Raw genomic sequence first — 27,002 nt, 5'->3', positions numbered from 1 at the left:
GTAATGTCTCAAATGTTTTTTATAAAAAAGGTTTTAGTTCAGTGAGGGGAAGACAAAGGTGAGAGGGTGCGTGTACGAGAGTTGAGGAACGCCGAGCCGCAGGAAAGAAAAAAAACAACTCCCCCCAGCAGCGCCCCTTGCGGCTCTGCTCGGGAGTTCTGCGTCCCGTTGGCGTGCGGGGCGGACGTGCACGCACGCGAGCAACAGATCCCGGGGCGCATGCGCAGTCCATTGTTTTGACTGAAAATGCCGTCGGTTTCGAAAACGGCGGCCAACGCGTCTCCCCAGACCGAGAAGCCTTCGCACTATACGTGAGTGGAGCCGCCGCCGCAGAGCGTGGGGGATCGGGGCACAAAGCAAACCGCACTGCTCGTCGCGTGCAGCCGCGCGCTCGCCTCCGCCGCGTTCCTCAACTCTCGTGCGTGCGTTGACAACATGGAGCTTTTGCTGGCTTTGTGGCTGCCTCCCGTCACACGTCGGACACACACTGCGCGCTGGACCGCCGCAGCGCGTCGCCCCGCTGCCACTGCGAGCCGCCACTCGGTACCGGAAACGTGTTTTCACCGAGTTGCGGGTTTGTTGTGGGCGCTGCACCGTCAACTCGCGCCGCCGCTGCTGCTGCTGTTGCTGTTGCTGCTGCTGCTACCCCATTAGCTAGGAACTCGCTAACCAGTCCGCCTGTGAAGAGCTCGGCCTGATTTTTGAGTCCCCCCCCCCTCGCTACGCACACAAACACACGTACGCTCACGGACACAACAGCAGCACTACGCGGGATTCTTGCGCAGCGCTCTCTCTGAATAGCGTTCTTAACGTTAGCGAACCAAGGAAAACAGCAGCCCTGAACTTTTCTCTGTGTATACCGCCGAGCTGACGGATCCTCACGCTACGTGTTCCCCCCCCGTCTGTTTCAGATACTTGAAAGAGTTCCGGACGGAGCAGTGCCCCTTGTTCCTCCAGCACAAGTGCACGCAGCACCGACCCTTCACGTGCTTTCACTGGCATTTTCTCAACCAGCGGCGGAGGCGACCCATCCGGAGGAGAGACGGGACGTTCAACTACAGCCCCGACGTGTACTGCACCAAATACGACGAGACCACAGGCATCTGTCCGGATGGAGACGAGTAAGTGCCCCCCCAGTGTCGGTGGTGTCAGTGTCCGCATCATGAAACCTGCAAATGCACACACGTAAGATACTGACGCAGCCCATTAGGAGGCTTTAGCTGTTCAAGATGTTTCTCTCCTCACTGACCTGAAATGGCCTTGACCTCTGACCTCTGGTTTCTTTGTGTAGCGAGTTTGACATGTGGTGAAAGTGTTGCACTACTATGTTCAGTAATGTATGAGGCCAAGGACCATCTGCCGCGTAGATAAAGTTTGCAGGGCACAGAGAAACCCTGTATTGTTATTATGATGTTTTTAATATTATTAGATACAAACTTTCTTCAATTTCTTTTTGAGGCAACAGTAACACACACAGGTTTGGTCCGGCAACAACAGACTAATTTATGCTTCACCCAAGGAGGTTATCTTTTCATCAGCTTTTGTTTGGTAGTGAGCAGCTTTACCCTAAAACTATTAGGCAGATTGTGAATGAGAATTGGGTAAATATTATTTTTATTTCTTAGAGAATAATTCATTGGTCTAGATTTTTTAAAAGATCAGACATGCTTAAAGGACTCTTATATATAAATTTGTTGCTGATTCGAGTAAAGAATCTGATTAAGGGAATTTATATGAAGTTTCAAAAGTGGAATGTCGGGCCTTGGCAAATGTGTCATTTTAGCTTAAATGGGTATTAATCCTAATATATTCTAGATTTTGTATTTGTCTTGGGGTGATAAAATTGCCATGTTATACCCCAAAATGTTCAGTTTAATATCACCTCATATGCATCACCATTTAAATTCTCAGTTTAAAGATATAATTATATTTATAATTATATAATTTATAATTTGTAATATTACTTTAATATAACGAGAACTAGTATATGATTATCGAAACAGACGTACTTTTCATCCGACGGTCAACTAGTTGTTGCAGCTCGACACATTAGCTCAGGTTATAATATAAACTGCCAGACTTGTTATCAATTTGTTGCAGGAGCTGTTATTAAAAAGTGCCCACAAACTGTGTATTTCTGTGCATGCTCAAGAGTGATTTGATTATTTTACAATCTATTCACACAGGAGAATAGGATTTGATTGGTCGTTGCAGGGGAAGCAGTATTTACCTCTCAGTTCTCCTGCCTGAAGTGGATTGTTACAGCAGATTTTGGCAGCACATATATTACATTCTCTGTAGAGTCTGCATCCACTTCAACATGCCTGACTAAACTCACCCTTTATTTGGCCAGACTGCATCCATAATGTCTTACAGATCGGCTACTGATCAGGTTGGATCGGCCCTCCAGCGTTCGATGCATGATTGCTGCAGTTATTTTCGGTTAATGGCAGCATGTGTCATGATACAACGATTTCCAAGCGCTTCATATTTGAAAAAAAAATGGCAGTTCAAAATTATATGCTTTTATTTGTCTCTTACATGAGCCCAGACAGTCTCCATAACTTTGTGCACAGCATCTTTTCAACTCTGTCATCCGAGGAGAATCATATTTTGTGAAAAGCTTGTTGCAAGCATTTTCATAAGTATTGATTAACTGTCTCTTGGTACAGAGACCTTGTGAATCTTAAAAAGCGAAGGCTGGGTTATTGCCCTTATAATTCTGAGCAGGTAGTATATAAAGATAGTTGCCCCTCTGTGTGATTTCTGGATTAAAATGGTTCAGCGTTAAATTTTGCCCCCACATAGAAATAAAAAAAGAAATAACAGTCCTTATGATTCCTCCTCTGCCAATGGAAGCTATTTCTGTATGACCTTATCAGTTGCTATAGCAACTGTTGCTACTCAAGAAAAGAAAATTTGCTTTATTCAAAAGCCTTATTGGTGATACAGTTCTCGAGGCATTGCTGGCGTCTCAGCCTTGTATTTACAATGGAATAATATGCCTGATTTAAAAATGTCTGTCGCTAAGAATTATGTGCTTTTATTGCAATTTATAATCCTTTCAGGCTCATTACAAAATGTCTGGAGCAGGTCTTTAATGTCGTAGCCCTGTTTTCCTGTCTGTATGTGTGTATGTATGTATGTATGTGTGTATATATATATATATATATATATATATATATATATATATATATATATATATATATATATATATATATATATATATATATATATATATGAGAATATATCTAACATCACCTCATTCTATGTCATTCTAAATATGTTGTTTCCTTGCTTCCTCAGCTGTCCTTATTTACACCGGACCACTGGTGACACAGAGCGCAAGTACCATCTACGCTATTACAAGACAGGCACTTGTATCCATGAGACAGATGCTCGGGGGCACTGTGTGAAGAATGGCCTCCACTGTGCTTTCGCTCACGGGCCACATGATCTCCGACCTCCAGTCTATGATATCAGGTGACACACACAGCAAATAGTCGCCTCTTCCCCCTTCCCAAAGTTATTCACTCAGAAGCCTCAAGATGGATCGAACTAATCAGCCAATTTTGAAATAATGTAAATACAATACCTGGATTGCAGCTAAATGCATTTTCAAAAAAATGTAAATCACCTGTGTAATGGTCCAGTGCCACTTGTTTTTGTATTGTGCTTTGAATTTTTATAATTTACTATTTTGAGATTTAGATACGACAAACATTTGATGAAATACTGCAGTTTTATCATCGAATTGGGTTTTGATTAGTGCTCTTATAGAGGCTAGTCATCAAAACGTAAAGGCACCAATCTCTCTCTTTCTTGTTTTTGTTTATGCTAAACAAGTGATTCAAATAACTTTATTTATCCTGTGCATAGGGAGATTCAAGCACAAGAAGCCCTTCAAAATGGACAGTTGGGATCCGGGGAAGGTATTCCTGATTTGCAGCCTGGTGTATTAGCCAGCCAAGCTATGATTGAGAAAACTCTGACCGAAGACCCTCGGTGGCAAGGTGAGAAGCTCTTCCTAAATTATTGTCTCATTCATTACCAAACAAACCCCTAAACATTATAAAGATCTAAACATCGAAAAATGACTTCAACACTTTGTTCCGTGTTACTTCTTTCTCTCTTTTTGCAGATACCAACTTTGTTTTAGCCAATTACAAAACAGATCAGTGTACTAAGCCCCCAAGACTATGCAGACAAGGCTATGCTTGCCCCCACTACCACAACAGTAGAGATCGAAGACGAAATCCACGAAAGTTCAAATATAGGTAAAATGTTATTCAGTTTGCGTTAAAATAAGACTTGGTATTACGTTATGAAACAGCTGTAAGAGCTCTGGTCCTGTGTGTAACCAACAGGTCAACCCCTTGCCCAAACGTGAAACATGGTGATGAATGGGGAGAGCCCTCAAAGTGTGACAGTGGAGACAGTTGTCAGTATTGTCACTCTCGCACAGAACAGCAATTTCACCCTGAGGTGAGTGTATTTTCCCTCCCGTCAAATTAAGCAGTAGTAAAAATCACAATCACCTTCGCTATTGTTGACATTTCAGTATTTATGAGTATTTCATTTGGGTTTTTGTTAAATAATTTAATCCTTTTATTTGAGGTTTTATTGTGTTGGCTGCTAATGACAATGCAGCTTTACTCTCGTAGCCCATGGCAGGAATTTTAACCTTGTCTCCCCATGTCTTGTGATTTGTTTGTCTTTCTGTAAGATCTACAAATCTACCAAATGCAATGATATGCGACAAACTGGATACTGTCCCCGGGGACCATTTTGTGCATTTGCACATGTAGAAAGTAAGTGAAAGCATTTCGAGTTTGAGAAGATATAATTTATACAAACCTGGTTTGTTACAGAACTAAAGTTTGATATTCATCTTTTTAAAATCCTTCCAGGAATTCCCTCCACAGAGGAGACCATGAGTTCATTGCTAACAGCGATACAGTCGGGTTCACAGTCCCAGCTGGGTTCGCAGCAGTATTCAGAGTGTCCAATCAGTGAGTGGAACAGTGGAGGAAACTCCACCACCAGCGCAACCAGTAGCAACGGACAACTAGGAAGTGTATGTTTTCTTTCTCTATTGTTACAGATGTTCTTCAATCGGTCATTTATCCGAATCGCTTTGACGAGAGGAAACTTTTAAAACAGAAACCAGCTTGATAACAATTCAGCTGATGCAAACCAACCTTTCACATCACAAAATGTTGTTATTTACCACAGTCTCACCGTTTGGTTGGCACGTAGTTTTATAATCTTTTTTGTCATTACCATTTCTTGTATTGTTTAACATTGCATTACCACATTACTTTACAAATCAGAGGCAATTTCTTTTTGAAAGCTATATTTCAGAGGAATACTCAGTTAATACAGAGTTCATCAGTTATATATATCTTAGTTATCAAACTAATATATTCTCATGTCTCTCATAGCAGCAATCACCTTCATTGCCCATTCATATTTTTGGTTTATTGTTTTGACCATCGTTTTATTAAGATCATGTGCATTTTTGTCTTTCTCAGGTTTCATGTTCTAATAGCTCAACTGTAAAGCCAGGCTCAGGAAGCGACAGTTTGATATCCCCAGTGGGATCCTTCAGCAGGCCCAAATCCTTCACTAATAGTAGTTTATGCTCAGAGTCCACCACATCCAGTGTCTCATCTCTGACGTCTAACTATCCCAGAGCTCCGGGCTTTGAACGTGAGGATCAGGTACACGGACTGCTCTTTTCAGCTTTAGAACCAATGCAACACAGTGACAGCATAGGGCCTTACACTAATTGTTTGAAGTCACTATTTTTATTCACTTCTCAATCATTATTTGTCATGTCATCACTTTCAGTCATTTAATTGATTTTATTTGTTTTGTCATTTCATGTGTTATATTATATAATCTCTGTAAACCAATGCCAATTTATTGTGCGAAACACTTCATAGAGTGTATTTATATTTCGTTATTATCACAATTGGTTTGATGACTGTGGTGGTGAGATCATTCACTTTGTGAGAGTTGTTGAAATATGCATCTACAGGAATCACTGAAGGCCCGAAGGATTTATAAAGTATTTAGTAGTTAATACCAAAGTGACTTGACTTGAAAAGCCCTAAAGAATATATTTATAATCTGTGTTCCATGTTTTCTATCTGAGCAGCACAATCGGCCTGCCTTAAAATATTTTCACACTTCACACACAGGAGTGTTTGTTGCTTCGTAGTGAAAATTCCTCTTAGTCTAGGTTTCATGTGCCTCCTGATGTCGTACTAACAGAAGGATGCCACCCACTCATAGTAAAATGTTTTGAACACTAATTATCACAATAACAAGAACTACTGAAAACCGGTTCTTTCACCAAGTCACAGTTAGCTCCGTGTTGGAAAGTGAAAATGCCTTAAAGTGTTTTTAACTGTTTCGTTGTTGAACTTAGATTCCTGTCACTGAAATGTGCTGTTTCATTGTCATTTGATCCTTCTTTAGATTAAGAACAAGGGGCAGATGGATCAAAGATTCCTGGACCAAGAAAAACAGGTTGGTTTGTTTTCTTTTTGTGTGGATAGATGATATATAGTGATGATAGTGATGTTCCATTTTTAATATAGTTTTTTTATTTAGTTTGAAACCCTCAACTGTAATTAACAACAAATGCCTGCTTTGCTCCGCCTTTAGATACAGAACACTGTATTCTCTGCGGTAAACCCTTTGGCATCGAGCTTTACCTCCAGTATAACATCCAGCCTGGCCTCTAGTATTGGATCAGACAGTTCTTCACCCACCACCTTATCAACAATGAATGCAAAAGCCACTCCTTTCTACCCAGGGAGCAACACGGTGGAGTCTGTCATAGGTTAGTCACACGCAAAACCAAAGTTAAACTGGTCGAGCTACCACTGTTTCTGGTGGTCATTGGAATGTGTTTGGTTTTCCATCAGGATCTGCTCTCGACCTCAATTTTTGTGACATCAATGTTGCATCTCTTGATAAGGAGTTTGAGGAGCAAGACCACAGTATTGGGTTGGCAAGTAAGGACCCGTAGCTCATTGAAGCACTACCAGTTGCTTAACCATTCCAAAACAAACAATCTCATCTTATTTTGAAAGCATCTTGTTTTTCCCCCACAGGTCACAGAATGCTCGTTGGTTCAGCTCCCGTTAACATTCCCGGCTCGCTGGCTCGATCGTCCTCTTTCAATTCCTCGTCATCGCTCTCCACCTCCCCGATGAGCTCCCTCTCCCAGTCCCTATCTCAGTCCCTCCTGTCAGCTGCAGTGTCACAGCACAATCAACCTTCCAACATGTTAGCCAAACAAGAGCTTGGCCTCCTGGGAACACCCACCTCCTCCTCCCAGAACTCTTTGGGTAAGCTGATAGCATCAGACATCTGGCTCCAAGTGACAAGGAAACTGCACTAAATGAAATTGTTCTTAAGTAACACACTAACTTTTTGTCTTGTTATTTCAACTTATTACTCACCTAGGCTTAAATGGAGGAGCTAGCAACATTTGGGACTTCGTCAGTGGCAGCTTTTCGCCGAGTCCGTCTCCAGTTTTCAGCAGCCTCCCCTCCATAACCAGCGGCGCTGATCTGGCCCGCCTTTTCAGAGATCTAGACGAGGCCAAGAGGAAGATCAAACAATGGGAGGAGGCCTGGGTGCAGGTCAAACAAGTGAGTGTACTACCTCTTTACTCCATAGTTGATGGATATTAAAAGGAAAAAGCAGATGACTATTTTCTCATTGCCAGTAGAGGCCTTTGTCTTTTTGTTTTCTCATGTTTGCCATCACAAATGCACACAAACCAAAGGGTCAGAAACCTTGCTGTCTTGCATGATATGAAGAAATCCCTGTTCCAGATGTAGAAAATTACTTTATTAAGTGATAAATATTTAAAAAACATTCATGCTTATTTACATGCATACATCCAGAGGTTTAATGCACGTCATACTGTTTCACAGGAATATGTGCAGGGTTGGCATCTATACTACCAAAATAAAGAAGAAGAAGTTGGCATGTTCACACAGGTGTTATGTTTCCACCACTGCTGATCGGAGCCAGGGCTGATTACAAACCTGTGTTAACTGCAGTCATTTGATGCTGGAAAGAATGCTGATTTAATCCATGGCCTTTGCAGACAAAGGCAAAATGTTAGTTGGTGTCAGTGTTTTTTTTAACCATTGAAAATGGGCCTCTATAAATGAATGCTTGTTGCAAGACATGCCATAGTGTATCTAATTTGTATTCACTTTTCATAATGATTTAATTTAGCAAATCACAAGACTTCTCTTTCTTCCAGGCCTGTGAGGCGTGTCAGACAGAAGCTCGCGAAGCAAAGGAACAAGCGAAGACGGCCGAGGCAGAGCGGCAGATGTCAGAACAGAAATGGGAGGAAACCGAGTGCAAGTTGAAAGAACTCCACAGGGACTTTGACGTGCTCTGTCGCACCCCGGGAACACCTCTTCTGCGTAGCTACGGAGAGCTGGACAAGCTCTCCTTGTCAAAGCTTCACTCCATCCAGACTCAGCTGCGTAATGACCTAGACCTTATAGACGGGGTAAGAAAGAATAGATCATACTCAGCATTTCATTTGTAGCATCACCACAGTTTTCTCAAACCGTCATCCAGAGCTAGGTTTTTGCCATCGAGCATGCGAATTTTAAAGGTCTGCATGAACTGTGTTTTCCTTAAGTTGCAGCTGATATTCGTTCTTTTCTCCCCCAACAGGTTATATATCAGCTTCAGTCAAAGAAATGTATAGTTTGCCAAAAGCATGATCGTTGCATTGTTCTGCAGCCTTGCCAACATTATGTGCTATGTGAGAACTGTGCACCTAGTAAAACAGAATGTCCCTACTGTAGAACAAAGATATTGAAGTGGTGATGTATAATAACATAAGGTACTATTTAAAGAATTAGCCCTTTTGAAAAACTACTAATAGATATTAAGTACACTTTCTAAATAGTTATGTCTGTTTCATACAGTGATCAATTAATTTGGAACAAAATTATGTTTTAATGACAAAACAAATGGAATTAGAAGTCAGATTATGTCCAGGGACTTCAATCATTGCACCTTTTGCTCATTTTATGTGACAACCAGACAGCATGCACTCAATTTAAAGGGCCCTTTCTTAATTCTTCAGTCATGATTCTGACTTTTGAGAGGACATAAATCTCAAATCATATATAATTTGCTTCGTATTGTGCTATAAAGATATTTAGGGCAAACAGAGGGCAGTCGCAGACCTCCATTCAAAATTACAAATACATAAAATGCCATCAGGACCAATAAACGTAAAAGTTGAATACACAAAGGCAATAATGAGTGACCACATGTCTCGCTTTTAATCGATCATTAATGCACTTAAGAACTTTTACAGAAAATCCTGTGGAAATGTGTATGAAACCAATAAAAGGTTTCAGTAATTATGTACTTGTGTATGTGAAGGAAGGAAAACATGTGAAATGGATATAGCAGAGTTTGCTGGACAAATTATAATTCAGTCTGGATCTAAAAAAAAAACAATCACTAAAACCATAATAAGTAGTGCTGTTTCAGTTTGGGACGCTCAAATGCAAGGAAATCGTTAGTTCACTTGCTAACTACTGTGGTGATGTTTATCATAAAATGAGCAAAAACTCAGAGCTAATTTTTTTTCTTTAATTAAAGAGGAATGTGACTCATACTCAATTCAGAAACCGTATATTTTTATAGTCCAATTTGCCTTGCATTATAAGAAAACAATTTGTATTTGCACCATTTCTTGAGCAGGGAGCTTCTAGAACCGGTAATTGTGAAATAGGGCATTGATCAAGGTCATTGTATCAGAGAGCACAAGTTTAAACGCTCAATGCTCTAGGGAATTAGCTCACTTATATTCTTGTATTCAATGTACTCTTTGTCCAACAATATAGACCTAATTTGCAGATTTGTAAAATGTTATTAGTGTTGAACAAATACCTGTCTATAAATCGGCGTCAGTAAATCAAACGAAGGAAACAACTAAACCTGGGTGTTGTAACTTTGCAGTATTCCTCTTTAAGTAAAGCCACGTTTTGTTAAACCCCCAATTTTTCCTTTAACACTTAATGCAACAGTCAAGAATCCTTTTTTTGACCAACTTTTCTGAAGAAGTTTGATTTCTTATTAAAGCACTTTGTTGACCTGGGACATTTATTAAAGGGTATGTAGAATTTTTGCTTTAAGCTGCTTTGTAGGTATTCTTTGTATTCTTTCTTTTTTTCAGTTTTATACGTTTTTTCTATATAAGCTAATGTCTGAAGCAATGTCTGTGTGTACTGTGAAACATAACTTTAATATTTAATGTTTCCTATTGTTAAATCATGGCATGGTTCTACATATTAAGATTTCATAGAAAAAAGTACTTAAATAGTTTCTACTTTCATAGTTAGATTTATAAAATTTCAATCAAATAAGTGCAAATTTAAAATGCATTTTAGGCATAACCAGCAGCTCTAATATCAGTAAGGCACATGCTCCATGTTAAGGCTGTTATTCAATCAGTTAGTTTTGTTTTGTAGAGATTTATATAGCCTGGCCACTAGAGAAGCATGTATTGTATTTGCTTAAATCCTGAAATGGTGATTTCTTTTTTTAGTAGGAATCTAGCCTCTTGACTTTGTCTAGAACATATCGGCCTCTAACTCTAAAGTGCCTTGCCTTAGTTGAAAAGGATGTGTATAGAGTTTTCAAAGCAAACGCAACTAGTTGAAGCTTGTGCGAAGGTTTCTACAAAATGTGTCTTGTTTAACTTAGCAGAAGTGTTGACATGTGTGTATATGTATATATATATACACGCACACACACATATATATTTATACAATATATAAATATATATCCAAATATGCCAGTGTAATTGTCAATTCCCATCAAGTATTTCTGCAGAAGATAATTGAAAACAAATGTAGTCAGTGCCTGTGTCCTGACTTCACCCTTAGAGATCAAACTCCCCTCTATCGTCCGACCACCCACACACTCATTCCTCAGTCGTGGTGCTCTTTCGGTGCAGCTTCATTCTTTGGAAATTAGGTTTTAACGTTTGGGGGTATGCAAACATAGAACATGTGGATTTGTATATCAACATATATATAAAAGAAGCTTTTTAAACAGTTAGGTAACTTTAGTTAGTTTAATTGTAATATTTCTGCAGCGAATGAAGTATTCTGTAGTCAACTTGTCAGTTAGATTTTTGCTTAGGATTCATGCTTAGGTTCCTCTAATTGAAATGACCTTCTACTGTGTTTAAAAAAAAATCTTTTTATTCTTGCTTTAAATTCAATAGAGAAACATTTATTTCCAGGTACACCTTTTGCTACTTAGAAAAATATGGGATAATGCATTGTTTACATCCACATAAATGACAATTAAGCAACTCAGAGGAAAAATATCAAGAAAGTTTATGATATTTCAGCATTTTCATTATAATAGTTCAGCATAAAAGGCAGGCTAAACACTTCTGGTATTGCATGTTATGCGATATATTAACCAGCTACAAAAAAAGAAAAAGAAGTTTGTACTGTGTCACTGCCAGAATATTTGTATTGACTTATTTTTTGTGTAGTAAAGGCTTAATAACTTCTGCAAGCTTCGCTGCTACTGGAAAATGTATCAATGTAACTTCTAGTGACACATTTAGATGTTTGAATGTTATTGTGCATCCACAGGTCAGATTTCAGAAATATGAAATAATCTGTCTACTGCATTTAACTTGACTTATCCTTTATTTGATTGAATTGTTCATTTGTAAATTCCATTTAAATCAAAGTTTCAGTACTTTTGTAAATGACATGTCACAGACTGATGTCAAAGACCTCTACTACTGTAGATTGCCCCCTTTTTTTCTTTCATTTGTTTGAAAGTTGGTGCATTTTTGTGAGATATTCTAAAGAGAAAAATTACCCTTGAACAGCATTCAAAATAGTAGCTAAGGTATTAGAAAGATCTTAATGATGTTATGCAGATGAAAACAAGAAAAAGTCCAGTAATTCGTTTGGCAGGAATTCTGTTTTAGATTGATTTTTACTTTAATATTTCAGTCAGTATGACATAATATCCTCTTGGACTATGGCAATGGGTTTTTCTTCTAACATTAATGGACTCAAGCCCAATTTTTGCAGTTTTACCAAAGACCTGTACTTTCATTATTTCTTTTGTACTACATTTCATCATTACTTTTATTTCAGTTAGAAACCTAAAATTGTATTTTGTTCTCTTTTTAATAAGTGATCACCTAGTACCTTAAATGGATATGTGGTTCATTAACAGTAATTAATGGCGTCTTTTTTTCTCTCTAAAGTTAGCCATAGTGTGTTGATACACATTAGAACAAAAATGCATGGGTCAGATCCTCACAAAATCTCTTTTTTTCATTTGAGTTTGTGTTAGGTATACTTTGACATTTATGGCAGATATGTGCAATCGTGGCTCGCACATGCTGACCTTAACCAGGATCCTGTGTCGGTTTAACCTTTGAAGGAATGTCAAAGGTGAATGACATTTCTGCTTCTGAAGTGGCCATACAAACTTCACAACAGTACTGTTTTGAAGTTCATTTTGTTTGTTGACTTCGCTTAAGTAGATGATCTCGATCACTTTTGGAAATTGGACATTTATGCATTATATGCTGTTATGATGGGCCTGACTGTAAGGTGCTTTCTTTTTAGCTGACCCTTTGTTCTCCATTTCTGAAAGAAGTGGTCCAAAATATCTATTTTCTTGTGGCAAGAATCAATGGCAGATACAGACATAATTTAAACTCAGTTGTTATGATGGTAACTTGTTTTCTAGCCCTTTATCTCTAGTGGTCTACTTACCCTAATTCAAGTTTTCTAAAAAAAAACATTGGTAAGCACAGCTTACATTTCTGTCCATATTTCAGATTCGTTAAATTTATGTCTAACGGACCAATTACACTTTGAAGTACATCTGTGCCTTTTTAATAATTACACAATGTTGTTTGGTATCAAAATAATATATCTGAGGCATTCAATATAAATGTGTTGAATTAGAATCAAAATTCCAGTGCCTTACAACATTTTGTGGACCACAATGTGATGCTAAGTGATCTTTGGCATTCGGGCCACTTTAATTGACTGATAATTGTCTCTCTCAGTCTGTTTTTGCCATACCAATAAAACAAATAAAAACCTTCTCACCGAAGTCACAGTTTTGATCTCAATTCGTTAATTGGCCCCAAAAACTCAACTGTGAGGAAAAAGCACCAAATAGGAAGAATCTTGTAAATGAACTGTAAAAGATGTATCATTATGCTCTGCATTGGAATAGTTTAAACTATTTTGCATTATTGTTAGTTGTTGTGTCGTCTTTTTGATTTTAATATAATGAAAATGGAGCCTAAAGATTTATGCAATCTTGTACATGTATATGATTATGATGTATGAACTGTTCAAATTAAGTAAAATACTAAATGATCTGAATGTGGAACCAGCTGTTCCATAAGCTTCAGCAAATGTCATTAGAAATTTTATTTTAACTTTTGAAGCCCTGAAAGATTGAATGTAATGTTCTAAATTAGATATTCAATGAATGGGTCACTGGATATTATGGAGCGCAGTTAAATCTTTATGATGTAGCATCTAGTTGTGAACTGCTATTCAATAAAATTTATTAGAACTAAAACAGATGCAAGTTTTCAAGTTTCTATTTGTCAGCGTAATGAGGAAATATAAGGACAGAAATGTATTTTTCTCAGGGTAATACAGCGATTGAATAGAAAATGTGTTAGATCTGAGGAAACTGCATTTCATGGATTTATCAATGTCAGTGAGTTTAGACATTATTTATAGATAGATTAAGAAATAACTCCCTTATTTTGTGACAAGTTTAATGGATATGTTGGAAATTCTCTGATAATCATCAACATTATTCTGTTGGTATATTGATATTCTTTTGTGTTGTGACACACAAATTGGTGCAAGTCTTAGAATACTAGATTTTGTTTTCATTTTCTACATTGAGGATTGTGTACTGCATAATTTCTGTAGTGTATAACTAGTTTGTCAACCCTTGTTCACTTGTTACACTACAGTTATGCAATGGTTTACAGAGTTCACAGAATTATTTTTATCATCTTGAGAATTAAAATAATTTTTCATCCAAAGTGTGTGAATACTTTTTGTCTAAGAGCGCAACTTCAGCAAAAATGTAATGAAAAAAATAGGCCTGTGCCTTGGGTCAAGTCGACACCAGATCTGGAGGAAGAAAAACTTATTGGATTGCAAAAAAAAAAACTGTTTGTGAAAAAGTATTCTCCGAGACCATACGTTCATCCTCCCTGCCACCAGATGGCAGCCTGAGCTCAGCAGCAGCTTCTGCATCTCCAGCTGGGATTGCACTTTCAGCAGTGGGGGGCATTTAAGGGTATCAGGTCGTCTGCCAAATAGAGCCGCGTATCAGGGATCCTGGTACCAATGGACCAGCAAAACAGGACATTTGTTTATTGCAGTGTTTACAAAGGTTATCTGGAATTGAGTCATATTTCAACATCCAAGGTCCCAATAAATGATTAAATGATTTAGAGTTACGCATTTTGCTTTAATAAATGATTGAACCATGCAGTGTCCAATGCTTTGACATTATAGTGCAGCATTCAGGAAGATGTAGACTCCTGTGATTGTGGGCCTCCACTAGTGCATCCAAATAGAGGGCCTGGGTCTGCAGAGCTCACTGCATTGTTCTTCATCAAAAGTCTGTAGACAAATAGTCCAAATGTCCATTTGTTCCTGACGGATTTGAAGGTGAAAGAGCTTCAAGTCGGCGACAGGGGCCAGTGTGCAGGTCTGCTCAGAGGCTAAAGGTCTGAACAATGTTGAGTATCTGAAAGAAGAGACAAAGACTAAAACACAGTATGTCTGTCTGTTGTAGCCAATCACTTTATGTAGAGTGATGTGTAGGTCTACTTGCCTGTAGTTGGACAAGCACCTGCTGCTGTCTGATTGACAGGGGCATAGAGCTCATCTGGAAAGTCTTCTTCATCCTCAGTCGCTTTCTGATATGGTGCAGATTCTCTGACTTTGCCGATGCAGAGAGGGATGAGTCCTGCAGCCTGAGAGCCAGTGATGGGCCCGAGCACAGGTTCACCACATGGACCTCCATGTCTTTTTTCATTTGGATATTTTAAGTTATGCAATGAACCAAAGTAAACATTAGCAGTGATTTATCTGGCCAATTACAATATACAAAATTAAAATGATGATGATGATGTGCTTTGTAGTATTTCCAGTAGTTTCTATTTGCGGTTCTTATAAATATGACGGAAGTATTTTTTCTTTTTTGCTGAAGTTTTGGTGATGGAACATCAGGAGTGAGCATGTGTCCCATGGTCTGTAGAGAAGAAGATATGATCTCCTCATGCTTTCCTCACAAGCAGAAACACTCCAAAATACTGGAGCATCCCTAAAGAGATTTGACTTTGTATTTGGCAAGTCAAAGAAGAAGGGGGAGGCTTGTTGTTAGGCCACTTCAGGTGTCGGTGACATCAGGGCGCTCAGGTTACTGGGGTAATCTAGTTTTTGCAGTAAGGCATAAGCATCCATCTGTCTAAGAGCAGGAGAGGCCATCAGATTGTTGTGGCTCCTGAGGCAGAGCTTTCTCCCGCCTCGTAATGACTCCTGTGGGCCTGAAATCGAGTTGGTGTGGGCAGCCACTTCAAGCCAAGCAGCGTTAATCCTACATCACTGAGAATGTCAGCTGAAAAACATATTTAAACCATTTAAACATGAGTTTAGAGAATTGTCGTAAAAATAATGAATTCATTAATTTCATAATTTTTCAAGCTGCGACTGCTGCTGTGTTTATCCGATGGTGTTATTTGTTTGTTTGCTGCCGCCTCCTGCTCCAAAAACCCAGGAGAGGACAATATCATTGAACTTCAGCCACCCTCCTGTCAGCCTACAGAGTAGGACGGTCGGCCTTGGCCCAGATTCTTCCCACTCAGGGTCACCACTTGCTTCATGAGGTATCGACGCCTTTGACGGGGAGGATTTGGCAGTGTACTCAAAGATCTAACTAACAATATGTAGAACGGTACAGGTCTACAGGACAACCCATAGATGTTGAGCGGATGTAGCTGAAACCACATGGAAATCTGAGAATGTTATATGGTCAAAAATATAAGGTCACTGATTGACTTCAAGGATTTGAACATTTTAATAAACAAACCTTTTCAGACCCTTGTTGTGGTGACTCTGTGCTCTTCCTCCTCAAACTCTTCCTGAAAACCACATGCAGAGCTCCCTGTGCACTTTGAGAGGCAGTAGATGAGTGGAGGTTCTCGACTTCTGGAGTGGAGAGTTCTTACAGTAGCTGGATTGTTTTTTTCTTAGGAGCAGAAAGTCTGAGGAACTTGTCAAATCCTTCAACGATGAGTAGGTAAGTAGGTCCCCGAAACAGCGAGGGCCAAGACAGGTGGGTTGGCAGCTCCAATTCTCTCAGACGCTGACAAAGGTTCTGGGCCCGATTTGGCTCCAGAACTCACACACCAGACCAGTTGGGCCGAAGAGTGATTTTATGAAGTTGTGTGTTTAATATATTCTACCAATGCTGTCACACAGTAACCTGTAGCCACTGCCTCCCAGAGCAAATACCAACAACAAATATACATTTAACATTATTTTATTGAGTAAACTGCTCCTGAAAAGTAAACTTCTGAAGGGCAACTAGCCGACCTCCTGTGTGGTCGCACTGCTGAGTTTTCACCGTCTGCCAGTAAAATCCTGCACCGTTACCAAATGTCCTATCTATATCCTGAAGGCCTTCGAAATAAATGAATCGTACTTTTAGGAGAAGGCAGGTGGATGGCTGACGCAGTCACATGCACAAATAGACCCCTAGTGGTGCTCAAACACCAGCCCTTTTGCTCTGAATGAGAAAATTGCCCTTCTGCTGGAGCCCAATGTTTTTCTTCATCCATCAATATTTAAGAATGAAAATTATTCTCTCTGTCATCAATTCCCCCCAAATGTGTTTTGATATCTGACGGGGCATTTATTTGACTTCTTGTGAGAATTTCGCCCCGACATGCTCCGCGGTGCTCATAGAAGGCCCTCTATGTGCACTGCAAAGCACACTGCCTGAACTTGGTCCTGGTGGAAGCCTCAAAGTCAAATAAGCACTTTGTGACCTTCTTCAACCTCGTGGAGAAGCTGTATGCCTTTTGCAGTGGCTACTCAAAGCGCTGTGCTGCTTTTGTTAGATTGCAGCAGTCACTGCATCCAGAGGGACACATTGTGGAGCTCACAAGGCTGTCAGATACCCGTTGGGCTTGTAGGAAACAAGCACTGATGGCCCTTCAGAGAAATCTGGAAGCTTTAATGATGCTCCTCAATCAGATCTGTAAAAGAAATCCATGTGACCTGGCGCTAGAGGATTCAAAAATGTACCAAAATGCGATTAACTTCCCATTCATCCTCTGCATGGAAATCACCACCCCAGCATTTGAAGTCACTGCTCTTGCATCAAACGCTCTGCAACAAGAAAGCCTGGACCACTCCACAGCCTACAAGCTAATTGATGGTGTAATTCACCTATTGTTGTGCCTGGTCAGGAGAGGAAACAGAAAGTACCAGTGCATTTCCAAGACAGCACAACTATATCCCAAGTGAGTGATGAGACTGACTCTGGAGTCATACTACAGGTGGAATGTTTACTACACATTTATTGATACCTCAACAGGAGATTCCAGGGGAGCATCAAGTCCAACTGGCACAATCATACGGTCCTTCCACTCTCTAACAGTGTGTGCCAACTGGACAAGCACCCCAAACCCAGAGGCAGAAGAAGCTGTCCATGTTATTTGCAACTTCTATGAGGAAAATGAGGACCAGCTAAAGACAGAGCTAAAGGTGTTCCACTCCAGCTTTCCCTCGAAGAACCTGAAAGAAATCCTTGCCATTGTGGAGGAGAACACTGGTCAGCTCATCTTTCCAACACTTGTCAAGATGGTAAGGATCTATGCAACACTGCCAGTGACAACAGCTTCTGTGGAAAGTTCCATTCAAAACTGAAGATAATAAAGAACAGGTTCAGGAGTCTCTGTGGGGAAGAAAGAACCACCGACCCTCTCCTGCTTGCCATTGAGCAAGACATTGAAATAAATCACAGTGAAGTAATACAAATCTTCCAAGAGATGGCACCAAGGAGGATGTTCCTGTGAAGATCCTTTATTTTATTCTTTTGATAATTTTTAAGTTAGAATATTTTTTGATTATTTAACATATTATTTGGTTAGACAATATGGTTTTGTTTTGTCTGTTTTTGCCTGTTATTCATTTATTTATTAAATTTGAAAATTTGAGTCAGTTTATTAATAAAAATAAATATATAATTAGAAAATATCCTACTGTTTTTTATTTACTGTTTAATTTCATAAATAATTTTTGCGATAGGTGCCCTTTTTTTTGTTTTGAGCACCTGCCCCCCAAAATGTCTGTGCACGTGCCTGGGCTGACGAGTAGGCTTGTTGGTCCTGCTCTGGAGCTCAGGTGAGTGAGGTCTCAGAGAGGAACCTTCTTACGTGGCTAGAGAAAGGTGATGCGTGGAATGTCCATCCTCTACAAAACACACAGAAACAACACCATTGGTGCCGTGATGTGTAACAGTGACGAGCAAAAGCAAAAAACATGCTTAACCGGCCCATCCTCTATCCACAGCTGCTGAAGGCCGCAACCCAGAGAAGGACCCATGTGCTCCAGCTTCCGCTTATGACATGTTGAGGTAGAGGGGGTCTTCGACCAACCAGGAGGTCGGCAGTTTGATCCCAGTCTCCCTGGGAATGTGCCCCTGACGGCTGTGCTGGCAGTTTATATATACATACATGACCTTATGTGTATGATAGGGAAATTTAGATGCTCTGTTTGAATGTGTTTGTCTGTTTGTTTGCGGGCAAGATTACACAAAAAAACGATCGAACTTTGCTCCTCTGGACTCAGACTGAACTGGGGGCAGATTGTTTGTCCCTCTGTTGTGAGTCATGACAAATGCAGACTCTCAGGCCTGAGGTGGCTTCTCCCTCAATTCCTCTGCTTCATTTCCTCGCACTGACTCCGGTGGATCTACTTATCTATTGGGATATTCATTCCCATTTTGATTCATCTCCACGTTCCTGTGAGTCTGATGCCTGTAAGCAAAGAAACAACAAAACAAAAATAAAATGAGAAATGAAACCAAATAGCATGACAAATGTGTCTAATGCGGGATGTACTTGCATTTATCTCATCTGTGATCCGGCGTGGACGTTCAGGTTGGGTTTCTCTGCAGGTGGTGCTTCAGTGTTGTGTTTGGCTGCTGACTTGGACTCTGATCAAAGATTTGGGGATGTACTTGTTGGTTTTATTGAAGGATCAGGGCAACGCAAGTCAATACAGAGTTTGGTACATTCCTGGGGGCTCACCTACAACTCTGCTGCAACAAATAACTTCTTCCACACATTATTCTGTCTGCAGGAAATATATGATCACTATTATCAATCTATTATTAGCAATTTAGTGCATCCATCCAGTGCACCCACCATTTGTATTGCTATATTACACATATTTTAATCAGTGTGTTTGGTCCAAGAACCCTGGGTGTCTCTGGTGATGATGACCAGTCCAGAGCGTGACCCGGTGTTGACCCTGAGCGGGAGCCCACCGAGGTGTGGGTCCCCCAGTGGTGAGCTGCTGGAAACTGATGGGTTTGTACTGAGATGAGGATGAAGAGAATAGCAGCTTCTTTTTAATGTCTTACATTAAATGACAGCAACATATACACTTTTCCATTAGTAAAAAATTGTTAAGAGCTCTGTTGACAATTTAAGACAACAATCAGCCAACAGCTCTGGAAAATAGCAGCATGAGTACAAATATTTAAGTACATTTTAATACTTTTACTACTGCTTATAGCACTAAAAATAATAGGAGTAAATGAAAAAACGAGTATTTCGTGTGACGTCACCGTTTAAGATCCCCTCATTACCATAGACGCTCATTACAATCATAGAAATATCTATGATTACATTAGCAAAGGGGAGCTTCCGGGTGCAGCGCTCTATGGTGCAGCGGCGTCTACGATGTTGCCTTCAAGTGGTGGCGGAAATATCGCAACTGACGAAAGCCCTGTGAAAAAAGTTTGACACCTGCACAGCGGACGAACAAAGATGCGACCACAGAAACTCTGCTGTGACTGTCTGTAAGATGGTGGAGACACATGTCCAAGGTAGGACGAGCTCAGCAGGCCGCACAGGGAGTGTGTAGTGTGCAGTAAATCATGTTCTGACTTGATAAACGCAACTTGAACTTTGTGGTAGTGGTTGAATAGCACAAAACAAAGTGTGCTAGCTCGTTAGCTGCTTACCGTCTGCAGGTGTGTGTGGACACACACGTTCCCATCCCACTTTCATTCATCTGTATTTGATGTAAACATTTATTTTTGGGGGAAGCTCACTGTGTGTACATGAAACATTCTTAGTAATGTTTTGGCTCGTGGACACGTTTTCTCCCTCCCAGTCACATACATAATTGAAATACAGTGAGAGTTATAGCTCCATCGCTTATAAACTTAATATTTTGTGACATGGCATTTTCAGGTTGTTTTTATCAGTCTTGCTAAATAGGTTGACTGGAAGTCACTGATGTTTCCATCACAAATGATTATTTTCCAGTCGTTTTTCCTGTTGCAGTGCTTTTTATTCGCCCACATTGCACATGACCAACGCGACACAATGATTATTACACTTTAACATTGTTATGTAACTGGTGTTGTATGAGTTAAAGGGCATGAATGGAGAATCAAGTGTTTTATTGAGGAACAAATGTGCAGTAGTACCTTCAACATGCATCAAATTTATATGTATATATATTTTATATCTCTGCATAACGTTTTGCAGTTTTCAGTCTTATTTCAGTGTAAATCAATTTGTCTCAAAGCTTTTGTTGTGGATTTGTTCCATTAAATGTTTATTATCCTGCAGAGAGGGGACATTTCACCAGCTGTCATCACATTATGTCACAATTAATCATTCCCTTTTATTACATCCACATAGAACTGACTGAAGCCAATCAAATATTTGTTGTTACAATCTTCAAATCTGAATCAAATGTATAAAGGCTACAGATGTTGAATAATAACCTTTTCCACAGTTCCAGTATTGAAATCAAAAGCTGAGTGAATTTTTATTGTTAAAAATATAACGGTTGGCAGTTTTGTTATATTCTGTGCTGTGTATAAACAAATTCTCTAAACATGCCTGTGTCTGCTTAGCAGCTTTGGTAGAATTCATTGTCAATATCGCGTAGGTCCTGACCAGCGAGACGTGGTGGGCTGGTGCATGTAATGTTGTTGTATATGGTGATGGTTGTGTCAGGCTCTTCACCCTCTGCGTGGGTCTCCACCTGCCGAGGTATCACCAGTGGATTCCTCAGGCTGTAGTTTCTGAGCGGGAGGGTGCTGCAGTCACACTTCCAACGGTTTCCAGACAGCAAAAGCTTTTCCATGCACTCTGGGAACTCGGGGACCATGCCTGCCAAGGCGTTGGCTCTCAAGTCCAGGTAGCGCAGCCTCGGAAGCAACTCTTTTGTGCCATTCTGCAGAAACTGTCGACAGTCGTTGTGGGAAAGCAACAGGTACTCCATATTCTTGAGGCCGGAGAATGTGTTGGTTGTGAGGACCTCCAATTTGTTAAAACTCAAGTCCAGTCCCAGTAAGCCCACAAGATCTACAAAGCTATGGCGTTCTACCACAGAGATGTTGTTATGCTGCAGGAAAAGCCTCCTCAGACCAGAGAGTCCAGTGAAAGCTTGAGATGTGATCCTTGTTAGGCAGCCTTTGTCCAGATGAAGGCTGTGCAGCTTTGAAAGGCCCTTGAATACTTGGTCAGGCAGACTGAGAAAGCAGCTTCCAGACAGGTTGATGACAGCCACATGAGACAGGCCTGTGAAACTACCAACTTGGGCCTCCTGCACCTGGTTGTGTTCTAGCTCTAAGACCTCCAGATGACCAAGCCCTTCAAAGATCCTCTCCCCCAGGGCTCGGATCCTGTTGTAACTGAGACGTAGTTCCTCCAAGTACTGCAGGTCACGGAAAGTCCGGGGCCTAATTCCAGTTAAGGAGTTGTTGGAGAGACGCAGCACATGGAGACTGTGCAGGCCCAAGAAAGTGTCGTCATGCAGAGTAGTCAGCCTGTTGTTTGTCAGATCCAACCATCTGAGCGACTTCATGCCTGCAAATGCTCTAGGAACCACGGTCACAATGTGATTTTGGGCCAGGTACAGCTTTTGCAGTTTGGTGAGTTTAACAAACACATTAGCTTTGATGACCTTGATGTAATTTCCAGTGAGATCCAACTCTTTAAGCTCAACAAGGTTCTGGAAGAGCTGTGGCTGCAAGTAAGCGAGTCTGTTCCCTGCCAGAAAAAGTTCTCGTAGACCTTGCAGGTCCTGGAAAGCTGTCTCAGGTAAGACGGCTATCGAGTTCCACCCAAGGTTGAGAAGCCACATGTGTGAGAGTCCCGAAAACAGCCGTTCTTCAATACGAGTAAGCTGGTTGTTGTGCAGACTGAGTGATGCAAGGTTAGGTGTATTCTGGAAGAGTGTACCTGGTAACGTGCGTAGAAGATTTCGCTCAAGGTGGACGTGTGCTAGCGACCTAAGCCCTTTGAAGGCCTGAGGGTCAAGTGTTACCAGTTGGCCACTCTGCAGATTCAGAAAGTTCAGGTTGGCAAGATCCTTAAAGGACATTGCAGGGAGAGAGGTGAACAGGTTGCCATCTAGCCAGAGAGAGTGGGTTGATGTTGGCATGTCAGACGGGATTTGGGTGAAGTTCCGAGCGCTGCAGTACATGTTGAGCTCAAAGCTGTAGTCATCGTGCAGGCAGGTGCAGCCCTTAGAACATGGGATAGGCTCTTCAGTCCCCGTCTCTCCAGCTGTATCTGGGTCGGGCAACACCAGGGATATTCCCAGTATCCACAGCACCAACAGCACAATGGTTTGCATACCAGCTGTGGTTACAAAATAGAAATATTGAAATATGAATAATCAGGAAATGCATGAAAGAATACTGAGTGTTATTTGCGTAATTTCAGTATTTTGAAGGAAAAGCTTTCATGCTTTGAGGTTTATATGAAATTTCTTACCTTTCGTGTGGGAGGTCTTGATTTAAGGTGGACAGGCTGTGAAATGCCGAATGACTGAACCTTGTGCAATTGTTTGTATACGAATGGGAAGTCTGACAAGCCTTTGAGTCAGGTCCACTGAATTTGCACAATTAACCCTTTCATGTCCATTTTGCTTTATGTTACCAATAGTTGTTTTTTTTCTAAGTTTCCTCATATTGCTAGACAATGATTAGCTTTGCACTCACTAAGATCAGCTTTGATAATGTCAAATCTATGACCTGATATTTTTATTCACAAGTCTGTAAAATATAGAAAATACCTTTTATTGCCACATAGTGCGATGTACATTTTTACTTATGTAAAATCTCCTTTTATGTGTGCATGTAACCTGTTTATTTTGTATCTATCTCACATATACAATATTTTTAACCTAATGAGGTATTACATCTATGTGGCCTTTGGTGTTTACTTAAGCCAGGGTCCTGTCACTGAGTGTATTAGCTGTAGATTTTTGACCGAGATACAACGGAAACGAGATAAAATGAACTCCGTGCACCTTGACTGAACTTATGCCGTTACCCTATAATACAGGATTATTTATTGAAATGGTTTCATTTAAGGCATTTCTGGAGATTCTACCTCATTCAATTTCGATTTCCCCACCTCCATACACCCTTGTCATAAGCATATTATTTTTAAATATATTTAAAAAAAGTGCATGCAGGTGTGTATGATAACGACCTCTTTATGTGAGATACTTATAAAATATATATCAGTGTCCTTTCTGTTTTATTCACTTATTACAGTCCAGGATGTGGCCAGTTCCAGAGGTCGATTATTGTAATGACTAACTTTCTATTTACCCTTTCTTGGTATCTGGGTCCTTTTTCGACAATGATGAACTGGCCATGCTCTAAAGGACAAACAAAACCAGATAACGTTTTGTGCTTGCACATGAATTCAATTAATAAGCTTACCAACACTGGAATTATAACCGTATGAAGAAAATTTATCATACTGGACTTGTTCTCTGTTTGTTGGTCGGTCAATTGTAATCCAGCTCTGAAGCAAATAGGTTAACTTTCAGGGAGCAGAGTACACAACCTTCATTTAATTCTAAGAACTATAATTTCATAGTTTAGATAACAGTTATTAATTACATATTTTGATTTGTTTCACACTGTCAAATACCTATTATGTAATTATAACATATCAGTTGATACTGATACGGAGGGAAGTTGAGATTAACTGAGCCAACTGAAGAGACCTGAATTCAAGTTTTTAGTTTTCTCGCCAGTAGAGGGCACTGCTGGCATGTCGCGTCTAAAAGAAACCGTTCAGTGCTGCAGAGAGTAGAAGCAGGTGGGCATTTATATTTTTGCACATTATGTAATGAGTCCATTTTTGCCAGGTGATACTTGGAGCCGTAGTTCACACATTGCTGGATGTCTTGGGTAACTGCACATAAGTTGCACTTATCATCAATGAAAGGAAGTTTCGCCTTATTTTTTGCATTGAATCATTTTACAAACTCAGCAACAGTCCAGTTTTATCTGTTGTTTCTGTAAAAAAAAAAAAAAAAAAGCCTTACAGAATAGATGCCTTAGTGAGTTGTTTCATGATTGTTGCTCCCCTGACAAACACCTCTAATTGGCTCATTCCCCGGCACTCAACCAGACACGAAAGGTTTGGAGGTTTGTCAGTTGCTGTGCAGTTCCTTCCTGAGTGGAGGAGAGGAGTCATAATAGTAAGTGGCAGAGCCGGCTGCTGTGGCTGAAAATGCTTGACTGGGCTGTGCCTCGCTTCTGGAGGGATAATTTTCTCAAATAATCCTGAATAAATGTAGTGCCTTCCTCAGCAGAGGCCAACGGGCCTGAGAGGCATGATGTCAATCTAAATTGGACGGATGCATACTGATCAGTGTTGAAACCCACTGATACCTTCTCCACTCTACCACTCTACAAATAAGTGCCAGAGGACTCTTGCCCCAGCAGCCCAGAACATTAAAAGAAGGTTCCATTAAAAACTTAATCTGTTATTAATGGGTCCGAAGAGTAATTAGGTTGCGGCTTTGTCTGACCTGTTTCAGTCACTTAGTGCATATCTTGTATTGACATTTTAATCGTTGGGTAATTGCTATGTTTATTTGTTTAAATTGACGATGCACATTAATTAGCATTTAGTCTAACATGTAAATGTGCCACATTTGGCCACTAGTTGTAAATGTGCCACATTTGGCCACTAGTTTTTTACTAGTTTGGCCACTAGTTTTTATCTGCATTTTCCTGACTAGTGGATGAAACAAAATATAAAAAAAGAAAACTCAAAACATCGAATAACATACAAACACATCTGATAACATATCAACACGTGTAAAAACACAGAAGTACATAAACAGCCGCATAGCATATTTTATTAATAAATCAATGACATGCTTTATTGCATATGAAAAAAATTGACAAAGGCACAAAAAGGCATTGTCCCTATCAAATAAAGTTTGTAAAACATCTCAGGTATATTAGTTAAAGCATATAAAGGCTAAAACAAACAAAACACAAACACACTCTTATACTTATATCTTAGTGAGGACACTCCCTGTACCCTCAACTTGGCCAAATGTCCTCACTTTTCCACAATGGCCTCACTCAGTGGTGTATGCTCACACACACAGATAGTGACATTAAACAGAAAAAAAAGTAGTCTTTAGGGTTTTAGGTCTAAGTTAAACACAGACTGGGTCAAACATCTGAACCCATCTTTGGCCAAGGCCAAGTAACATAAAACAAAGGTCACACAAAAACACACAACAAACAGAAGGGTAATTATGACTCATGACCCTTCTGTTTGTTGTGTGTTTTTGTTTAGGCTGCTATCCAGGAATTTGTGCACAATTTATGGCCAATTCGACTTTGAAACCATACAACTCCTACATCTATGTTGTGAGACAAAACACAGCATAATAATAAATTAATAGGTATTAATAATATATTACTGGAAAAAAAGAATAGATCTACCGAAGCTCAGATAAGTACATAAGAGCGAAATGCAGTAAACCGAACCATGAATGCAACTCTACAAAATCTTAAAGCAACAGATAACTCCTGTTGGTCTCATCTGTTGCACTCAACATAGTGGACAGTGGTTGTATGGGAGGCAGACAAAGGGGAGACTTTGTTTTCCCTGGTCTATTGCTTCAACACATGTCACTTGAAAAACTAAGTGTAGAGGCTTAATTTACCAAATGGTTTTCTCTGTCCCTACAGAGGGAGAGAAGAACAATCCAGCTCCCCCAGCAAAGAAAGGCTAGTTTAACAGACTCAAAATGAAATTGCAAATAACAACGAAACTTAATACTGAGCGACAACGGCCTCAGTCAACGCTGCCATCATCTGGCAGATATTTGGACTGACAGCAAATCAAGAGAAACAAGTCATGTCTGATAAAGACGGTTTCAAAACAGGGCTGTTCAGTGGCCTCTCACCCGTCGAGGTCTGATCCCCAGTGCCACCTCAACCCTTTGTACAGTCAAAGACCCTCGGCACCCCTGCAGCGGCTATAAATACCCCTCAGAGCTCACAGTCGGCTCGCCACTTTACAGGAAGAGAGATAATATGTCGGGTTTGTCATGACGTCTGGAAGGTGCTGGATTTCAGCCACTGTTTCTCATTGAAATATGTAACAAACAAGCATAACAATATATGGTGAATAAAAGAAAAAGTATCTCTGAGATCATTATTGTGTTTAAACATGATCTGTAAACATAATGAGCGTCCTAAGGCTTATGAAATGATAACACTTTGTATGTAGCCCTTCATTTGTTTACATTTAAATCTGGGATTTTGTCTCTTAAAATTGATAAAAATAATATACTACT

General features: G+C 40.1%; 2 protein-coding genes across 3 annotated transcripts; one reads left to right on the top strand and one right to left on the bottom strand.

The window, feature by feature from the left end:
- On the top strand, window positions 1–14,140 carry unkl (unk like zinc finger). 2 transcript variants are annotated; one of them, XM_062407374.1, is made up of 16 exons: window positions 2–311; window positions 912–1,121; window positions 3,307–3,483; window positions 3,880–4,013; window positions 4,142–4,277; window positions 4,368–4,485; window positions 4,727–4,811; window positions 4,911–5,077; window positions 5,535–5,723; window positions 6,487–6,537; window positions 6,676–6,853; window positions 6,939–7,028; window positions 7,128–7,364; window positions 7,483–7,670; window positions 8,297–8,554; window positions 8,725–14,140. In XM_062407374.1, the coding sequence occupies exons 1-16, from the start codon at window positions 247–249 to the stop codon at window positions 8,878–8,880; spliced, it is 2,439 nt and encodes an 812-aa protein (XP_062263358.1). In that variant the 5' UTR covers window positions 2–246; the 3' UTR covers window positions 8,881–14,140. The 2 variants fall into 2 exon arrangements, with proteins under 2 accessions (XP_062263359.1, XP_062263358.1); XM_062407375.1 differs by lacking the exon at window positions 5,535–5,723 and having other exon boundaries at window positions 1–311.
- A 6,540-nt stretch (window positions 14,141–20,680) lies between these two features.
- Window positions 20,681–23,292, bottom strand: igfals (insulin-like growth factor binding protein, acid labile subunit). Its single transcript, XM_062407548.1, has 2 exons — window positions 23,147–23,292; window positions 20,681–23,011 (listed from the first exon to the last, which is right to left on the bottom strand). The coding sequence occupies exon 2, from the start codon at window positions 23,004–23,006 to the stop codon at window positions 21,273–21,275; it is 1,734 nt and encodes a 577-aa protein (XP_062263532.1). The 5' UTR covers window positions 23,007–23,011; window positions 23,147–23,292; the 3' UTR covers window positions 20,681–21,272.
- Between the last annotated feature and the right edge of the window lie 3,710 nt (window positions 23,293–27,002).

This window comes from Platichthys flesus, chromosome 16 (assembly GCF_949316205.1).
Source record: "Platichthys flesus chromosome 16, fPlaFle2.1, whole genome shotgun sequence".
Taxonomy (NCBI): Eukaryota; Metazoa; Chordata; class Actinopteri; order Pleuronectiformes; family Pleuronectidae; genus Platichthys; species Platichthys flesus.
This window is presented reverse-complemented; position numbering and strand designations above follow the sequence as displayed.